The sequence below is a fragment of the Acanthochromis polyacanthus genome, chromosome 13, assembly GCF_021347895.1.
Source record: "Acanthochromis polyacanthus isolate Apoly-LR-REF ecotype Palm Island chromosome 13, KAUST_Apoly_ChrSc, whole genome shotgun sequence".
NCBI classification, from domain to species: domain Eukaryota; kingdom Metazoa; phylum Chordata; class Actinopteri; family Pomacentridae; genus Acanthochromis; species Acanthochromis polyacanthus.
In genome coordinates this window covers 23,810,815-23,830,747 of record NC_067125.1, presented here as the reverse complement: position 1 = coordinate 23,830,747, position 19,933 = coordinate 23,810,815, and the positions used below count along the sequence as shown (strand labels likewise).

Here is a 19,933-nt window from a genome sequence, read left to right as displayed (position 1 = left end):
ATAAGATTGTAAGAACCCAAGGGTAAAAGGCCAATCCACTGTGGAGCCACAATGAAATCATCTTTGTCCTCCTGAAACTTGTGTTCTGAATCTTGTATAAGCATTCTTGAGGATGCTGAAAACTGAAACCCTGACTGCACACTCTCCGTTGCCCTTTTCTCGAAAATAGACACCATAGCCCCTGTCTGACAGTCTGGTCTCTCACTTCAGAATCACCCTTCAGAGTAATAGTGTGTAATAGTGTCAAAGGTTTCCTCCAAGCTTCCAACACCCGTCTCCTCTATAGAAGGCTTTTCAGTCAATTCCAGGAGTTCCCCAAAATGTTCTTTTCTCCATCCAATCGAATCCTCAGTCAGACAACACTTCTAACATCCTAAAACACTGTCAGACCTGCCACCAGCTGAGCTGTCTGACAGGTTTATGAAAACCACTTTGAGGCCAACCAGATGGCGTCACACTAGCATAAGTAAACACCTGAATAGTTTAATAAGGAAATGGCACTAAACTTTGAACAGAACAGTCCCTGAAGCTATGAGGGCAGCACTGGAACAGGTAGTCAAATCCTTTACATTAGTCAAATAAATGTAAATTTGGTCAAATTTTAAAAAAGGAAGGACTGATTCAACATTTGACCACTTGCTTACCTAGTTGTGTAGAGAACACCTTGGAACAGCATCTAGGCCTTTATTTTGGTATATAAAGTCTACAGAAAAAATACATACTTGAACAGTTACAGTTGCAGGCTCATCTCATTTCTCTGCTTGAAGCCTCCTCCTCTCCTGTCCCCCCACTGTATCTGTTGTGGAAGACTTTATAGCACCTGTGGTGTATAAAAGCAGCAGGACACACATCTGGAACATGCAAACTGTGGCAGCAGCAGTACAGACAGGTATACAGTGCCTTGTGAAAGTATTCGGCCCCCTTGAACTTTTCAACCTTTCGCCACATTTCAGGCTTCAAACATAAAGACATAAAATTTTAATTTTTTGTCAAGAATCAACAACAAGTGGGACACAATCATGAAGTGGAACAAAATTTATTGGATATTTTAAACTTTAACAAATAAAAACCTGAAAAGTGGGGCGTGCAATATTATTCGGCCCCCTTGCATCAATACTTTGTAGTGCCACCTTTTGCTGCAATTACAGCTGCAAGTCGCTTGGGGTATGTCTCTATCAGTTTTGCACATGGAGAGACTGAAATTCTTGCCCATTCTTCCTTGCAAAACAGCTCGAGCTCAATGAGGTTGGATGGAGAGCGTTTGTGAACAGCAGTCTTCAGCTCTGCCCACAGATTCTCGATTGGATTCAGGTCTGGACTTTGACTTGGCCATTCTAACCTGGATACGTTTATTTGTGAACCATTCCATTGTAGATTTGGCTTTATGTTTTGGATCATTGTCCTGTTGGAAGATAAATCTCCGTCCCAGTCTCAGGTCTTTTGCAGACTCCAACAGGTTTTCTTCCAGAATGGTCCTGTATTTGGCTCCATTCATCTTCCCATCAATTTTAACCATCTTCCCTGTCCCTGCTGAAGAAAAGCAGGCCCAAACCATGAGGCTGCCACCACCATGTTTGACAGTGGGGATGGTGTGTTCAGGGTGATGAGCTGTGTTGCTTTTACGCCAAACATATCGTTTTTCATTGTGGCCAAAAAGTTCTATTTTGGTTTCATCTGACCAGAGCACCTTCTTCCACATGTTTGGTGTGTCTCCCAGGTGGCTTGTGGCAAACTTTAAACAAGACTTTTTATGGATATCTTTGAGAAATGGCTTTCTTCTTGCCACTCTTCCATAAAGGCCAGATTTGTGCAGTGTACGACTGATTGTTGTCCTAAGGACAGACTCTCCCACCTCAGCTGTAGATCTCTGCAGTTCATCCAGAGTGATCATGGGCCTCTTGGCTGCATCTCTGATCAGTCTTCTCCTTGTTGGAGGTGAAAGTTTAGAGGGACGGCCGGGTCTTGGTAGATTTGCAGTGGTCTGATACTCCTTCCATTCCAATATGATTGCTTGCACAGTGCTCCTTGAGATGTTTAAAGCTTGGGAAATCTTTTTGTATCCAAATCCGGCTTTAAACTTCTCCACAACAGTATCTTGGACCTGCCTGGTGTGTTCCTTGGTCTTCATGATGCTCTCTGCACTTCAAACAGAACCCTGAGACTATCACAGAGCAGGTGCATTTATACAGACTTGATTACACACAGGTGGATTCTATTTATCATCATCAGTCATTTAGGACAACATTGGATCATTCAGAGATCCTCACTGAACTTCTGGAGTGAGTTTGCTGCACTGAAAGTAAAGGGGCCGAATAATATTGCACACCCCACTTTTCAGTTTTTTATTTGTTAAAAAAATATAAAATATCCAATAAATTTCATTCCACTTCACAATTGTGTCCCAATTGTTGTTGATTCTTGACAAAAAATTAAAATTTTATATCGTTATGTTTGAAGCCTGAAATGTGGCGAAAGGTTGAAAAGTTCAAGGGGGCCGAATACTTTCACAAGGCACCATATATAGATCATATACAGTGGGTACGGAAAGTATTCAGACCCCTTGAAATTTTTCACTCTCTATGTCATTGCAGCCATTTGCCAAAATCAAAAAATTTCATTTTATTTCTCATTAATGTACACTCAACACCCCATCTTGACAGAAAAAAACAGAAATGTAGAATTTTTTGCAAATTTATTAAAAAAGAAAAACTGAAATATCACATGGTCATAAGTATTCAGACCCTTTGCAGCGACATTCATATTTAACTCACATGCTGTCCATTTCTTCTGATCCTCCTCGAGATGGTTCTGCTTCTTTATTGGAGTCCAGCTGTGTTTAATTAAACTGATTGGACTTGATTAGGAAAGGCACACGCCTGTCTATATAAGACCTTACAGCTCACAGTGCATGTCAGAGCAAATGAGAATCATGAGGTCGAAGAACTGCCCAAGGAGCTCAGAGACAGAATTGTGGCAAGGCACAGATCTGGCCAAGGTTACAAAAGAATTTCTGCAGCACTCAAGGTTCCGAAGAGCACAGTGGCCTCCATAATCCTCAAACGGAAGAAGTTTGGGACGACCACAACTCTTCCTAGACCTGGCCATGCAGCCAAACTGAGCAATCTTTGGAGAAGAACCTTGGTGAGAGAGGTAAAGAAGAACCCAAAGATCACTGTGACTGAGCTCCAGAGATGCAGTCGGGAGATAGGAGAAAGTTCCACAAAGTCAACTATCACTGCAGCCCTCCACCAGTCGGGGCTTTATGGCAGAGTGGCCCAACGGAAGCCTCTCCTCAGTGCAAGATGCATGAAACCCTCATAGAGTTTTCCAAAAAACACATGAAGGACTCCCAGACTATGAGAAATAAGATTCTCTGGTCTGATGAGACCAAGATTGAACTTTTTGGTGTTAATTCTAAGCGGTATGTGTGGAGAAAAGCAGGCACTGCTCATCACCTGCCCAATACAATCCCTACAGTGAAACATGGTGGTGGGAGCATCATGTTGTGGGGGTGTTTTTCAGCTGCAGGGACGACTGGTTGCAATTGAAGGAAGGATGAATGCAGCCAAGTACAGAGATATCCTGGAGGAAAACCTCTTCCAGAGTGCTCAGGACCTCAGACTGAGCCGAAGGTTTACCTTTCAACAGGACAATGACCCTAAGCACACAGCTAAAATAACAAAGGAGTGGCTTCAGAACAACTCTGTGACCGTTCTTGACTGGACCAGCCAGAGCCCTGACCTAAACCCAATTGAGCATCTCTGGAGAGACCTCAAAATGTCTGTCCACCAACGTTGACCATCCAACCTGACAGAACTGGAGAGGATCTGCAAGGAAGAATGGCAGAGGATCTCCAAATCCAGGTGTGAAAAACTTGTTGCATCATTCCCAAGAAGATTCATGGCTGTACTAGCTGAAAAGGGTGCTTCTACTCAATACTGAGCACAGAGTCTGAATACTTATGACCATGTGATATTTCAGTTTTTCTTTTTCAATAAATTTGCAAAAAATTCTACATTTGTTTTTTTTTTTCTGTCAAGATGGGGTGCTGAGTGTACATTAATGAGAAATAAAATGAACTTTTTTGATTTTGGCAAATGGCTGCAATGACACAGAGAGTGAAAAATTTCAAGGGGTCTGAATACTTTCCGTGCCCACTGTCTATCATCCAATCATAAGGTTTGTCAGTCTTAAGTGCTCTTTTGTGTCATGACTATGAACTTCATGGTGTCTGTGATAAATAAACATTTAATTATAAGTAAATATATACTCTAAGTTGTTGTGGAAGGACTTCTAATTTTAGTTCTTTGAGAGATTTTTAACTCCTATTATTGAGACTTCAGTCACTTAAAGCTGCTGTCCGGAGTTTGAATCGCAGCGTCTCCCAAAACACTGGTGGTCCCACCCTCCCTCCCTCTGATTTCGCCCCTTTATTTGTGCACGCGCGCAGTACATGAGAGAAGTGCCCGGAGTGTTGCAGCAGCTCGCCTGTTTTGCTGTTTTCCACTCTTCTACATTTAGTACATTTAGTAAATAATAAAGGAATTACGTTAGAATGCTGTATTGAGTCTAACTTGTCCTAATACCAAAATAACATGAATCTGCTAGGACGAACTAGTAAAGTTTCAATATGTGATTACACTCGTGTATCCCTCTCGATGACGTTGTTTATCAAACTTAGTGCATTTACGCGTGTATATGTGTTACATTGTTTATTTATTTCTATCTAGAGTTCAGAATTGCATGACTCCTCTGACGAAGAGTATGTCCCAGACGCCCCAACATCTTCCTCCAGAGGTCGGGCATCTAAACGAAGCCGTCAGGCGGGCTATGGAGGCCGTGGTCGGGGAGCGACGCGAGCACCCCGAGCCAAAAAACGTCCTGCAGTCTCTTGGCCTGACAAGCCGTGGGATTGGTAACTTTTCTGGAAGTTGCTGAGCCCTGATGCTCTCTCCTCCACAAGCAAAACAAATGTGCGCGCGGTTGCGTAGTGCGGAGCTCGCCCACCTCTGCATGGGCTTGCTTGCTGTGCGCGTAACCGTTGATTGACAGCATGACAAAGCTGAAGCTCGAACTTGATCAACCGGCGCTTTTTGGAATAACATGGGGGTCTATGAGAGGAAGGCGGAGCTCAGGAATAAATTTTCATATCGCGTTATACTAACTTTATATTATAGTATCGAACTAGACTAACACATTTAAGCTTTGTTAAAAAATGATACATAAATTGAAAACAAACAGAAACTCCGGACAGCAGCTTTAAGACTGAACGTGCGCTGTAGGTTGACCGAGCAGACAGCAGGGGGCAGCGCCATCACTTCAACACGACTGCTAACCGTAGAAGAAGACAAAGTATCGAGTCCATCCGGGTTCGGTTCAGTGGCGCTCCAGTGGACTTTCATAATGAGTAAATGAGATGCTGATGAGCTGACAGCGACGGTAAGATTCTCCTGGATAATGTAGATACCGTGTTGTAGCATCCTGAGTATTACTCAGCTCCATTTCACCAGTTCAGTGTCTGCATCCGGTTTGCATCGAGAGCAGCTGGAGCTAACAGTGCAGATCAGCTGAGGATAAACAGGACATGATGCAACATGTCAACACAGAGACACATTTTAGACATGTCTCTGTGTTATTGTGCGTTCTCTGTTATCGTATGTAGACCACATCAGACCAGGTCCACATCTGTAACCCCTGGATGCAGTGTTTCACCTCCACTACATGGTGTAACAGTGAGTCAGAGCACATACACAGGACTGTTACTGTTATTTAGTATTTCTAGGACTTTAAAGCCTGTCTAACAAATGAAGTATGCTGAGACACTGACATTCTGAATTTCACTTCTGCTCCTACTAAATAGCTTCATCCTTTACAAGCTAGAACAAATTTTACTCAGTCCATACCTCTAGCATCAACCCAGCTAATACCTACACTACTGTTTACATGTTTGGGGTCACTTAGAAATGTCCTTAATTTGAAAGAAAAGCATGTTTTGTCAATGAAGATGGCATTAAATCAATCGGAAATACAGTGTAGACGTTTTTTTAACTTTATTTTTCCATTTTTTTCAAAACATTTTTGTACAGACAGTAGCTACACAAGATACAAATACATATATTAAGTGTATAGCAGTATTGAGAACAGCAACGGTTGAGTGGACTGGAGTCTATAAGATAATAATACTGTTTTTATAAACCATAAATCAGAAACAAAGCGGGTTATCACCTCTTGTTGTGAGGTGCATGTCCCATTTTTCCCACAGAGCATCGTATTTGTCCTTTTGGAGTCTTAAACTGAGAGTCATGTGTTCCATACACTGGATGTGTGTGATTATTGGTTGATAGTAGGAGGTTCCCTACAGAGCCATTGCCTCCTTACAGCCTTTTTACTCGCTGCCATTAAGAGTTTTAGGAGATATCGGTCACCTTTAGGTAAACTTGGGTCCATATCGCCCAAACAAAATGACATGCAAGTGAATTCAGTATCGCACCACAGGACTTCTCTGACGGCACCAGTCCAGACATAGTTAATGTGGTTAATGACTATTCTATATGGAAACAGCTGATTTTTAATGGAATATCTCCATAGGGGTACAGAGGAACATTTCCAGCAACCATCACTCCTGTGTTCTAATGCTACATTGTGTTAGCTAATGGTGTTGAAAGGCTCATTGATGATTAGAAAACCCTTGTGCAGTTATGTTAGCACATGGATAAAAGTGTGAGTTTTCATGGAAAACATGAAATTGTCTGAGTGACCCCAAACTTTTGAACAGTAGTGTAGCAGCTAACAAACCAACAGTTTACCTATTTAAACATTATCTCCTCACTGCCTGCAGCTGCCTCATAGTCCACCAGCATTATATATTTTCCAGAACTGTCTCCTAAAATGTCTCAGAAACCAGCAAAGCTCATCAAATGTTCTGCTGTTTTCTGCAACAGTGAACACAGTATTTTTCATGAACTCCCAGCATTAGAGGAACCGACAACCATTTGGACTACTTTCATTTTTGATGGCATTGTCCCCACAACAATAGGAGAATCCTTTGCTGTGGAGCTAATTTGACTAAAGTCACCATTAGCTTTGATTGTATACGTACAGGTCAGAGCTCAGTGGAAACCTGAACACTGAGGGGCACTCAGAGATGTTGGAAACTTTCAAACACTTCTGAAACCAATAAACAAGGACTGGGAGCATTACTTTGATTTTATGTCACCTGTTGGCTTCTCTCCTGCTCTCTGGGCTCACACATAATGCATTTAACACAACTGAATTCACAGTTAAGCTGTTCTCATTTATATGTATTTTTTTTGTTCGTTTCTGTTGTGACACAACACAGCATGTGTGAAAATCAGCCAACGTCATCTGGCAAAACTCCCATACACGTGAGGTAAAACAGTGTGCTGAGAGTTTTACAGTATTTACATGTCAAATGATCGCTCAGGGACAAAGTCAGTGAAATAAACTGTCTACTGAGGACATTTTCAAAGTTGAACAAATACTCTCAAACAGAAGAGTGTCCTTTCTGAGTTTCATCTATTTATTACCTGCCTAAGTGACTTCAGTCAGTCACTGAGCAGCATCTCAGAGTGCCTCAGCTCTCTCAACAAATATCTTTATACATTTCTGATTTAACTAATTGCATTATGCTTGCCTACTTCTTGATTCTCAGTAGAATACTAGCTTTATATACTAGTAGTTTCCCAGGTCATGTCTAGGTTGTGTTCCAGTCTGTCTGTGGTCGTGAGGGCAGGTCTGAGTTCTTATGACTGTGTGGGTTTGAATTGCTTATGTGCAGGATAGGATTCATGCACACAACAGTGAAATAAAGACAGGATTTGTGTGCATACATCTCCACCTGAGTCGCTGGGGAAAAATCCCTGCATGTCCAACATCTCAGGAACAGTTGGTTTCCTATACAAATAATAATAAAGAAACAGATGACACGAGTAAATGATTATGAAGGCATTACTGAGTAAATGATGACATGGGCAAATAATAAATTAAACAAATGCATGAGTAAAGTATGAAGCACAAACTTTCCCTCACATTCTTTGTGGTATTTTGAGCTCAAATTTAAAGAGAAATTCTGAGGACATGTGAGACTTTAATTTATTTGCTGAGAGGGAGTACAACATGGAAACGTAAATGTCAGTCAGGATCCAGGTGGTTATTTCAGGTGAAATCTTAAGGAGGAAGCTTTCAACTGAAATACACAAGCATTTATTCCCATGCGGAAATGAAAGATTTCCTGCGTAACATGCATGTAGAGCCTCTTCTCACAAGCTTGATATTGAGGTCAGAAAGAAATCACTGCTTCCCTCATGGCCACATAATGCCTTTGGAACATGTAATAATGTATGTAACTGATCCTTCTCTGCCTCTTGGCAAAGTTAAAGTGATTTCACATGAACGCTGGCACTTGATTAACCTTGACTTGTATTTTTTTCACTTTATCAAGCAGTTATGTTGCTGATCTGAACTCACACTTCATTTATATTTTTTTTACCAATAGCAGTTTAACCAAAGGAGAGAGGAATGTCAGCTGAGTTGATTCAGACTCCAGTGCAGCTCTATCGATACCTGCTCAGATGCTGCAGACAGTTACCCTCTGCAGCAATGCAGCAGCACTACCGCCACGCCATCAGACAGGTGAGGTCATCAATGAGAAATGAGGAGCAGAGTGTTTGGAAAGTTATCTTCTGTTTGGACACACAGGAAATTTTTGCCTCCACACATGGCTTTGTTGAAAGAAGAAAGAGTTGAACTGGTTCTTCTCAGTGAACATGAAGGATGGACATGTGGAAAGACAGCAGATGGATTTAATGAACGTCATCCAAGGATTATTCCATTTGGCTTTTCCACGGTGGTGAAGGTGGTTAAAAGTTTAAAGAAACAGCCAGTGTTCTGGACGACCAAATGTATCAGCCCAAACTAAAGAACTGGTCATGGCTAAAATTTATTCTTTCCATATGTCCATCCTTCACAACCACTGAGAAGTGCCAGTTCAACTCTTTCTTCTTTTGACAAAGCCATGTTTAATCTGTGGAGGCAAAAATAATCTAGTTAATCAGATTTCCAATGTGTCCAGACTTTAGGGACATCCTGTATAATGGAAAAACAGCAAATCTTCACTGTGGAGGAGCTGAAAGCAGAAAACCATTGCAGATTAATTTTCTGACAATCAGCTCATCTTCTCATCATCTCAGCTCTGCACTGACGTGACCTTTGTATCTCACTGTGATGAGCAAATGAGAAGAAAGAGGGAATCGCTTGTTGCAGTTCTGTGTAGCTACCAGTAGGGGGAGATCTGACCCTGCAGTCTTGACTGAGGGAACCTCTACGTTTTCTCTCCATGTTGAGCTGACATTCAGTTGTGTGATTGGCTGACAGTGGTGCGTGGCGACTGTTTTTAAAGACAGACCATGTTCCTTTATTCCTCCATGACAACAGTAGAGTTGAAGAACAGGAAATGTCCTACTTGCATTCAGACACTGTCCTCCTTTGTGGACATAAAAATATACAGAATATATCCCTTTGCGCTCCACAAGTCGTGTCCTTTTCCACAGTGTAAGCTGATCCGTTCAAACCCCACCGTGTTAGGGATAGCATCCCCATCTTCCAGCATGATATCCTGATTTTCCTAAGTGGAATTCTGAATGGATGGCTGGTTTTAGAGAAGAATGACTTGACTGGCTCTACAGGTGATGGAACAAGGGCACTGCAACTGGTCAGTGTTAACACCCGTCCTACATTTCTGCCCTCTGATTGGTTCCCTTGTCTCTACCTCCTCATAATTCACTTCCTCATTATTTTTCATGCCGTTTCTGTCTAGTCTCCATGTCATACTCTGATTGCATAGTTTTTCATCTAGTTATTGCTGACGTAATTATGACCTTATTAACTACAGAGAACTAAGAATCATGTCTTTTCAGTATTTTTCCTGCACAGAGGAATTATTGGCAGCCCTCAGAGGTTTTAGTTGGGACCAAAAGAAAATAAACAGAATGATGAGGAAAAAAATAGCAATTCAACTTTTTAACCAGTTTTGCTAGTTGGTTTTCATTTATTACAGAACAGTTTTGTTTAGCAAATAGTCAGAAATACCAGGAAGATGCCTAGATTTCTGTCAAATACGATAACACACACTTACTGCTCTTACTGTTGTGTCATTGTGTTAAGGCTGCTCTGAAACCCTACATTTGTGTCTTCATCTGACCTGTTAATAGTGAAGCAGTCTCTGCCAGAAGCATTAAACATGTGAATACTCTGTTTCCAGGGTTACAACAGCCACTCGGATGAAGACGACCCAGAGAGGATTCAGATGATCATCCAAAGAGCTATCACAGATGCAGACTGGATTCTTAATAAAGTCAGTATGAGGGAAGGATATTTTTCATATTTTATCTTTTACACACATAAATATCCATTAATTTTTCATTTTCTTATGATTTGCAGTACACCACGAAGAAGTGACTTCCGTAAGGCGGCTGTGTGTCTGCAGGGGTTTTTTTATTTAACAGAGCTGCACCTGATGGAGGCCGTAGCTGCTGATGTCCTGTGTCTGTGTTCATAGTGCTCATGGTGTTATTTGTTCTTACTGTTTTGAGAATGTAGTGAGAGGAACACCTGTGTGTAAATATGGTTCTCTCTTTTTCATTAAATTAGTTTTGAAACTTATTTGTCTCTTTGCTGTGAGCAGAAGCTACACACTACAACATGAACACAAACTCAGATCCTTGAAGAGTCTGGAGCTACAGTCCACTACAAAGAGGTCATAATATAACCTTAGCTTTGTGTTGTTTGTCTGTTCTCCATCTGCTATCCCCTACCCCCTCATCCCCACTCTCACCCCAAATGGTTGAGGCAGATGACCGCCTTCCCTGAGCCTGGTTCTGTTGGAGGTTTTTCCCTCCCCATTAAAGTTTTTTGGGTTTTTTGACTCCTTCCCACTACTTGCTCAAAGGGAATGCAAAAGCAACTTTGGATGGTTGGTTTGGGTTCTTTGTTTGAAATCCCTGAGGGCTTTACCTCACTATGTGAAGTTCTGTGAGAGGACATGTTTTGTAAGTTGGTGCTTAATAAATATACAGTAACTTAATTGAACTTATTACTGAGGCCACTTAAAAGCAGCAGCTTTCAAATGACCTAATAGGAGACATCGCTCTTCGTCACGTCGATTATGACACGTTTTCATATGTTGTATTTCATGCTGCTGGTCACAAACCAACAGAACAACTTTGAAGCCTCTCATCCCTATATAAACAAGCATCACAATGCTGGATAAAAAGATGCAACAGTATCACCACTATCATAAATGGGATAAGCATTGGATGTTACATTTTGAAAACATGGTCATGTACGCCAACGTACGCTTGGTTTTCAAGCTTGTTCATGATTACACGCCCTTACCTCTCAAGTTTTTTATTCATTACACCTCTGGAAATACTAATGACAACGAGGGCTTCTTCTAGGTGGCAGTGTGTATCCCTCTGCGTAAAACTGCCTTTGAACAATCAACCTTCTCCTACAAAGCAACAACAGAATGAAATAAGCTCCTCACTGAACTAAAGACAATAACTGATTTAAAGACTTTTAAAAGAAACTAAAAAATAGATCCAGAGAAACCAAACCTGTCAGCACTGACAGTCCTTAAAATGACTAACTGTAAATGTGAGATCCTTTTTAATAATGGGATGTATTGCTTTTCTTTTTACCGTTTCTCTTTTGCCTGCTCCAGGAACTGCAGATGGAAACGAGTGAGTACGCTAGAATCTGGTCCACAGCATCTCTACATGTGTTTTATGTTCTTCTGTACATGGTCCCTGTCACACTAATTTAAAGAGAAAAGATACAGAACTTTACATGTTCAAGTGAAGGAGAGGAAGGCTGGGGGTGTGTTGCATTGTAGGAAGTGCAGGATCCAGGATTTTGTGATGTTTGAGCTGCCTAGTACTCAAATGACAAAACTCAACTTGGACTCTAAATTATAAATGAACACATCAGGATCAATAAGTGTAAAAACTGTTGCTTAAAGTTTGTTTACCCGTGTGTGAAAAACAAAACACCAAACTACATGGATATCAAGTCGTCTTTATTAAAACAATACTCAATAGCACAATGTTAAACTTGCACACTCATCTCTCCTACATCTGGACAGCAAAACTCAAACTTTTGTGCAATATACAGTTTTCAAGTAAAACCATTATACATAACAGAAAAAACATTAATCTGAGAAAGAGGAGCATGTTTCTGATGTGCTGTGCCCACAGACTGGTTGTACCAGCAGAACGGAATAACAACAAGGAACATCCTGATCTGCTCATTTTTCCTGTAACTAAAACTTCTTTTCAAATGCATGCACATGCAGTGTTTATTTCAATGGATAAAAAAAGTAATAAAACTAGATATACAGAGTATTTTTAGTATAAATAGTATAAATAGATTTTGTTTGTATAAATAGCTCCATATTCTTTCATGTTGGTCTGAGATGTTGAGACATTTGGTGTGAACAGAACATAAAGTTCCAGCTGTGTTCAAGCTTACAGCACTGAGTCCTCACACCTGCTGACCACAGTGGAAGAGCTACAGTCGGCAGCTGGCTGTTGTTTCACACACAGGCATGTCTGAGAAACAGGCGTAAAGAGGAGGACGAGTGGATGAAACTGGAGCTTTGGGATTGCTTCAGAAAAAGAGTTGCAGCAGAGTATTTCTCTGATCAGCCAGAGAAAACAGGACAGGCACTCTGGAAAAGTTGTGTTGCGTTCTCTTCACTTCTGCAGAATGAACTGATCGATGAACTCGTTCTGCTCCGATTCCACTTTAGACAGGGCTTCATACTCGATACGATATCTGAAACAAGAGCACATAACAAGACTAACTGCAACCAAATAGGTCCAACGAAGCAGACCACCAGTGAACTGATCTCATGAAATGACCACAGAAATGCAAGACGTGCTACATTTTAACTTACTGCGCAAACATCTACCAACATGAATAAGGAATAAAGCAATTAGAAGAAAGAGCTGAACTGGTACTTCTCAGTGGATGTGAAGGATGGACATATCGAAAGATAGGGTTAGGGTTTTGGAAGTGATTTTTTGGGGCTAGCATGAATTTTAGCCATGACCAGTTCTTTAGTTTGGGCTGATACATTTGGTCGTCCAGAACAGGGTTTGTCCATGACACTAGCTGTTTCTTTAAACATTTTAACCACCTTCAAAGCCAAGTGGAATCCTCCTTGGATGACGTTCATTAAATCCATTTGCTATCTTTCTATATGTCCATCCTTCATATTCACTGAGAAGAACCACTTCAACTCTTTCTTTTGACAAGTGGAGGCAAAAAAATGACAGTTAATAAGATTTCATGTGTGTCCAGACTTTAGGGACACCCTGTACTAACAAATACAGTAGAAGGAGACTACTAGCAAAGAAACATGCCATCTACAAACAATGGGTTAAGAATGATTTAAAAATGTTTGCAAATGTTTAACGAGGTAGGAAATGCACTCCGTTAGATACACACAACCTATCTGACACAAACCAGCACAATGCTGGTTGGTGTGGGTTGGGTTTGAAGTCCACCCACACACTGCTTACCTCTCCAGCTGCATCTTCTTCTCAGCTATGAGAGCCTGAAGCTGCTGCTGTTGTGCCTCTCTTTGTTTTGCCACCGACTTCAGCAGGTTTCTGGCTCCAATTGCCTGAAGGAGAACAGCACATAATAATCACTAATATGGTCTTACTCTCATGATCCCCATCAGAAGCCCATACAGCCAAATACACCTGACAGCAGGTCCAACAGCAGCTCAAACACATCCAGATGATACAGAGTTTTAGCTTATGAACACTATAACTTCAGTCATTACCATTCAGTGTCTTAATATCTGAATTAGCACCTTTCTCACTTTTCCGTTAAAGTTGCAACAGTGATCTCAGACCTGATATCATTTACCGATCATTTTCAGTCTTCATGCTGTTGCATTCAAGCACATGAGACGTACTGTGATGTGTGAAGTGATTTCCAAAAATCACAAGACATCTTTCTCATTCACTTTGGACTACATTTTCACATTTACAGGCTGTCCCTAAAGTCTGGACACACAGGCAAAGATACATACTTTCAAGAAATTACACTTTAAACAACATTTCATTCAATATTTTTTTCTATATTGAATTAAATATATATATATATATATATATTTGATAATTAATAATATATATATATATTTTAAATATAGCAGCCATATGTAATTTATGGAGACAAAAAATACACACGTGGACAAAATTGTTGGTACCCCTCAGTTAAAGAAGGAGAAACCCACAATTCTCACTGAAATCACTTGAAACTCACAAAAGTAACAATAAATAAAAATTTATTGAAAATTAAAAATCAAAATCAGCCATCACTTTTGAATTGTTGATTAACATAATTATTTAAAAAAACAAACTAATGAAATAGAGCTGGACAAAAATGATGGTACCCATAACTTAATATTTTGTTGCACAACCTTTTGAGGCAATCACTGCAATTAAACGATTTCTGTATTTGTCAATGAGCGTTCTGCAGCTGTCAACAGGTATTTTGGCCCACTCCTCATGAGCAAACAGCTCCAGTTGTCTCAGGTTTGATGGGTGTCTTCTCCAAATGGCATGTTTCAGCTCCTTCCACATATGTTCAATGGGATTCAGATCTGGGCTCATAGAAGGCCACTTTAGAATAGTCCAACGCTTTTCTCTCAGCCATTCTTGGGTGTTTTTGGCTGTGTGTTTTGGATCGTTGTCCTGTTGGAAGACCCATGACCTGCGACTGAGACCAAGCTTTCTGACACTAGGCAGCACATTTCTCTCCAGAATGCCTTGATAGTCTTCAGATTTCATCGTACCTTGCACACTTTCAAGACACCCTGTGCCAGATGCAGCAAAGCAGCCCCAAAACATTACTGAGCCTCCTCCATGTTTCACCGTAGGGACAGTGTTCTTTTCTTCGTATGCTTGGTTTTTGAGTCTATGAACATAGAGTTGATGTGCCTTACCAAAAAGCTCCAGTTTGGTCTCATCTGTCCAAAGGACATTCTCCCAGAAGCTTTGTGGCTTGTCAACATGCATTTTTGCAAATTCCAGTCTGGCTTTTTTATGAGTTTTTTTCAGCAGTGGTGTCCTCCTTGGTCGTCTCCCATGAAGTCCACTTTGGCTCAAACAACGACGAATGGTGCGATCTGACACTGATGTACCTTGGCCTTGGAGTTCACCTTTAATTTCTTTGGAGGTTGCTCTGGGCTCTTTGGATACCATTCGAACGATCCGTCTCTTCAATTTGTCATCAATTTTCCTCTTGCGGCCACATCCAGGGAGGTTGGCTACTGTCCCGTGGGTCTTGAACTTCTGAATAATATGAGCCACTGTTGTCACAGGAACTTCAAGCTGTTTAGAGATGGTCTTATAGCCTTTACCTTTAAGATGTTTGTCTATAATTTTTTTTCGGATGTCCTGGGACAATTCTCTCCTTCGCTTTCTGTTGTCCATGTTCAGTGTGGTACACACCTTTTCACCAAACAGCAGGGTGACTACTTGTCTCCCTTTAAATAGGCAGACTGACTGATTATGAGTTTGGAAACACCTGTGATGTCAATTAAATGACACACCTGAGTTAATCATGTCACTCTGGTCAAATAGTTTTCAATCTTTTATAGAGGTACCATCATTTTTGTCCAGGCCTGTTTCATTAGTTTGTTTTTTTAAATAATTATGTTAATCAACAATTCAAAAGTAATGGCTGTTTTTGATGATTTAATTTTCAATAAATTTTTATTTATTGTTACTTTTGTGAGTTTCAAGTGATTTCAGTGAGAATTGTGGGTTTTTCCTTCTTTAACTGAGGGGTACCAACAATTTTGTCCACGTGTGTATATAGTTAATGAGATTTCCTATGTGTCCCTGTATTACAAATTAAAAATGTCCATAAAAATAAACCTTTAACTCAATGAAGACAGAGTCTCCACCAGGTAGATTCATGGGACTGAACACATTTAATGCAGGATTTGACAAAACACACACATGGGGTGAAGCTTGGCTTGTTGCTTTAAATTGTTTGTCTATTTAACACCCACAGCAACAGACCGCAGCAACGAAACAGAGCCACTGCATTTACACACATGGAACAACAGCAGCAACTTTATTAATGACTACTAATCATAATGTCTCCATGGAGCTGTGATGAATGTTCACATAAAGTGACCCATAAATGACAGAATGTCACCGTAACAGACCAATGAAGGAACAGTGTGATCAATCTTATGTCTGAAAAGGGATTTCTTTGGCCACTGCCAATGTGAAACTTACCTTCATCTTTTCCGTCTCTGCTTCTTTTGCCAATTCATCCACTAGCTCTATTAGACCACCCACTATCTTCTGAAACTGGCCAATTTCTGCAAAGAACAGCACATGTTTGTAGACCCAGTAGGAGCTGCTGATGTTGGGAAGAAGGTGCAGGAGCAGGTTAATTCACTGTATGCTTACTGTCCACAAAGTCTTTACACTCATCCTTGAGCTCAGAAGTCTTCTGGCTGACATCAGGCTCCAGGACCCGCAGCTTGTTGAGTTCATCAAAATAAAAGCCTGCCTCAGCTAATGGGTCTTTAGCCATGGCCACAGGGCCTGCCACAAAGAAAGCATCAAGAATGAGGGATCAAATTTAAAATGAAAAGAAAATGTAGCTTTGACTGGCCTATGGACACCTTCTCCACACGTTATAGTTCATGGATATAGCTGCAAACATCAAGTAGATAAGTAGTACTGAAATCAACAGGCTTTACAGCTTGATAATCTGCTGACTGGTGGTTTGCTGTCAAGCCGTCAAACAGAGACACTGTGTGCTTTGCTGACTGGATGTCTGCGTTGACCGAAGACATTTGTGTTAACATATGGCCTGTTAGTTCTTGCTAAATAAACATTTGGTCATACTGTGACCTTCAGTGATCATAGGCAGCAGGCACACTGGCACTGCTCGACCATTTTACATGGAACTTCACTCCTCAGCACAGTTTTAGGGTAATATGTTGGCGTTACTTTAACGTGAAGCTCTAGCTGTAACTTCAGTGCTTCATATTAAGACATCGTACAGTAACAGGCACTGTTAACTAATGTCCACACCTACAGTCTCCAAAAGTGGATACAATATCAAATAAAACGGTTTTCATACTCCCGAGTACATCTCCCTGGTGTAAATCCCTGCCTATTACCCAACCTAACACTGTTATCGTTAGCTATCTTGCTAAAATTAGTTAGCTAGTTGAATGAACTTAGCTATTTAGCTACATTTCGCTAGCATGCTCACACAATCTAACTATAAAAAAACACATTGTCCTGTTTAAGGTCCCATAAATAGTACAGCTAAATTCACATTTAGGTGCAACCGAAGGACGTCAAAGTGCATATTTTACCTGTTTACACCGCTACCACCGTTAGCGCAGACGGCTGTGTGTTTGTGTCTATGTGGCAGAGCGAGTAAAGAGAAGCTCCTCCTCCTGCTGTCAGGGAAACCAAACGCTGCTGTCCGCTCTCCAGTAGGGGCAAGACCGATTTGTGGCACTGGCAGCGAGCAGTGACACTTTTCGTGGCACCGCCGGATGCCACGGTTAATATGCCACTGTTTGGACGGGATGCCACTGTTAATGCCATGGTCTGGTAGAGATGCCACATTTTAAGCCAGTAGGCAGGCTACTTTTACCACTGTTTGGACGAGATGCTACGGTTAATGTCACTCTTTGGGGGAGATGCCACTACTACTACTATCTGGACGGGGTTATAGCCGATTCTGTGGTCTGTTCGGTGACCGTTTTAATCTGAACGAACGAGTGGTCGTTGCTCCTGGGGCGCTAAAGACACTAGTTATTTGAGGGAAGAAACTGCTGTCAAATGCTGGCAGACTGGAATAATGTGAAACAAATTCGTCTACAGTTCTCTTGAAATAGTGTTAGAAAGCCCTCACATTTGATTAGGATGTTGTCTGAGGTTGTTATTATATATTGTGTATTTCATCTGTTTTTGAGCTTATCGGATGTGTTAGTATTTTACATAATGTCCTTGAACGCACCTCGTGTGTGCCGTAGTTTTCTCCGTAGCAATACAGTTGTTCACTAGTTTCTCCTGCATATGTTCCACATGTTTGAGCTGGATGCGTGTTGCATGCCTTTTCCTTAACCTGCTGTGTGTACATGATCAAGAACCACAGCTAACTACAGTTACCTGCAGTGCAGAGCCTTGAAACCAGCCTTCTGGTTCTTCTGGTATATTGCACAAAGAAGAAGGTATTTTAGGTGTTAATTAGCCTAGTCTTAACAGGTGATAGAGATCACAACATGCTTGATTTTTCAAACCAGGAAAAAAGATTATAAAATCTAGACTAATGAAAGTGTTGCATCTTAACAATAATACCAGGTCCACACGTGCAAACTGTTAAAGTTAAAGTTTACTGCACAACCACCATGGTTACAACAGCCAACTTCTTCTGTACACTGAACATGACCTAGCATAACTAACATTTGCTAAAAGTCTGCTGGTCTCCTGGGTACTGCAGGGAATTACTTTCTGACCAGATTAAACCATAACTGAATAATACACCAACAATAAATAACTACTACCACAAAAAGGAAGTCTACCAACAATATTCTACATTTGGTAGAATGGTACCAGCAATACCATTCTGCTTCTCCTAAGGGATCCTGTAAATACAAAAAAAAAATAAAATAAAAAAAATACAAAAACTTTAACATTAACCTTATTAATCCCATAAAGTTTTTCCACATTAGATGTACAGTGGGTACGGAAAATATTCAGACCCCTTGAAATTTTTCACTCTCTGTGTCATTGCAGCCATTTGCCAAAATCAAAAAGGTTCATTTTATTTCTCATTAATGTACACTCAGCACCCCATCCTAACAGAAATGTAGAAATTTTTGCAAATTTATTAAAAAAGAAAAACTGAAATATCCCATGGTCATAAGTATTCAGACCCTTTGCAGCGACATTCATATTTAACTCACATGCTGTCCATTTCTTCTGATCCTCCTCGAGATGGTTCTGCTTCTTTATTGGAGTCCAGCTGTGTTTAATTAAACTGATTGGACTTGATTAGGAAAGGCACACACCTGTCTATATAAGACCTTACAGCTCACAGTGCATGTCAGAGCAAATGAGAATCATGAGGATGAAGGAACTGCCCAAGGAGCTCAGAGACTGAATTGTGGCAAGGCACAGATCTGGCCAAGGTTACAAAAGAATTTCTGCAGCACTCAAGGTTCCTAAGAGTACAGTGGCCTCCATAATCCTCAAATGGAAGAAGTTTGGGACGACCACAACTCTTCCTAGACCTGGCCGTCCAGCCAAACTGAGCAATGGTGGGAGAAGAGCCTTAGTGAGAGAGGTAAAGAAGAACCCAAAGATCACTGTGACTGAGTTCCAGAGATGCAGTCGGGAGATAGGAGAAAGTTCCACAAAGTCAACTATCACTGCAGCCCTCCACCAGTCGGGGCTTTATGGCAGAGTGGCCCAACGGAAGCCTCTCCTCAGTGCAAGACACATGAAAGCCCGCATAGTTTTCCAAAAAACACATGAAGGACTCCCAGACTATGAGAAATAAGATTCTCTGGTCTGATGAGACCAAGATTGAACTTTTTGGTGTTAATTCTAAGCGGTATGTGTGGAGAAAAGCAGGCACTGCTCATCACCTGCCCAATACAATCCCTACAGTGAAACATGGTGGTGGGAGCATCATGTTGTGGGGGTGTTTTTCAGCTGCAGGGACAGGACGACTGGTTGCAATTGAAGGAAGGATGAATGCGGCCAAGTACAGAGATATCCTGGAGGAAAACCTCTTCCAGAGTGCTCAGGACCTCAGACTGAGCCGAAGGTTCACCTTTCAACAGGACAAT

The 19,933-nt window shown here is 41.0% G+C and overlaps 2 protein-coding genes across 4 annotated transcripts; one reads left to right on the top strand and one right to left on the bottom strand.

Moving 5' to 3' along the window:
- Positions 1-5,316: 5,316 nt before the first annotated feature.
- On the top strand, positions 5,317-10,680 carry lyrm9 (LYR motif containing 9). 3 transcript variants are annotated; one of them, XM_022201017.2, is made up of 4 exons: positions 5,317-5,439; positions 8,516-8,652; positions 10,280-10,372; positions 10,459-10,680. In XM_022201017.2, the coding sequence occupies exons 2-4, from the start codon at positions 8,539-8,541 to the stop codon at positions 10,474-10,476; spliced, it is 225 nt and encodes a 74-aa protein (XP_022056709.1). In that variant the 5' UTR covers positions 5,317-5,439; positions 8,516-8,538; the 3' UTR covers positions 10,477-10,680. The 3 variants fall into 3 exon arrangements, with proteins under 3 accessions (XP_022056709.1, XP_022056710.1, XP_051814127.1); XM_022201018.2 differs by having other exon boundaries at positions 5,321-5,439; positions 8,519-8,652; XM_051958167.1 differs by lacking the exon at positions 5,317-5,439 and adding an exon at positions 5,613-5,732.
- Positions 10,681-12,077: 1,397 nt separating this feature from the next.
- ift20 (intraflagellar transport 20 homolog (Chlamydomonas)) lies at positions 12,078-17,586 on the bottom strand. The gene is made up of 5 exons (XM_022201020.2): positions 17,444-17,586; positions 16,521-16,658; positions 16,344-16,429; positions 13,602-13,705; positions 12,078-12,852 (listed from the first exon to the last, which is right to left on the bottom strand). Exons 2-5 carry the CDS (start codon positions 16,645-16,647, stop codon positions 12,771-12,773), a joined length of 399 nt encoding a protein of 132 aa, XP_022056712.1. The 5' UTR covers positions 16,648-16,658; positions 17,444-17,586; the 3' UTR covers positions 12,078-12,770.
- Positions 17,587-19,933: the final 2,347 nt, after the last annotated feature.

Excerpts from the sequence above, each read along its gene's own strand:
- lyrm9 (XM_022201017.2), top strand. The coding sequence starts at position 8,539 with ATGTCAGCTGAGTTGATTCAGACTCCAGTGCAGCTCTATCGATACCTG. Across the intron at positions 8,653-10,279 it reads ACCGCCACGCCATCAGACAG|GGTTACAACAGCCACTCGGA; the intron begins GTGAGGTCATCA and ends CTCTGTTTCCAG.
- ift20 (XM_022201020.2), bottom strand. The coding sequence starts at position 16,647 with ATGGCTAAAGACCCATTAGCTGAGGCAGGCTTTTATTTTGATGAACTC. Across the intron at positions 16,430-16,520 it reads GTGTAAAGACTTTGTGGACA|AAATTGGCCAGTTTCAGAAG; the intron begins GTAAGCATACAG and ends TGTTCTTTGCAG. Across the intron at positions 12,853-13,601 it reads AAGAAGATGCAGCTGGAGAG|ATATCGTATCGAGTATGAAG; the intron begins GTAAGCAGTGTG and ends CTCTTGTTTCAG.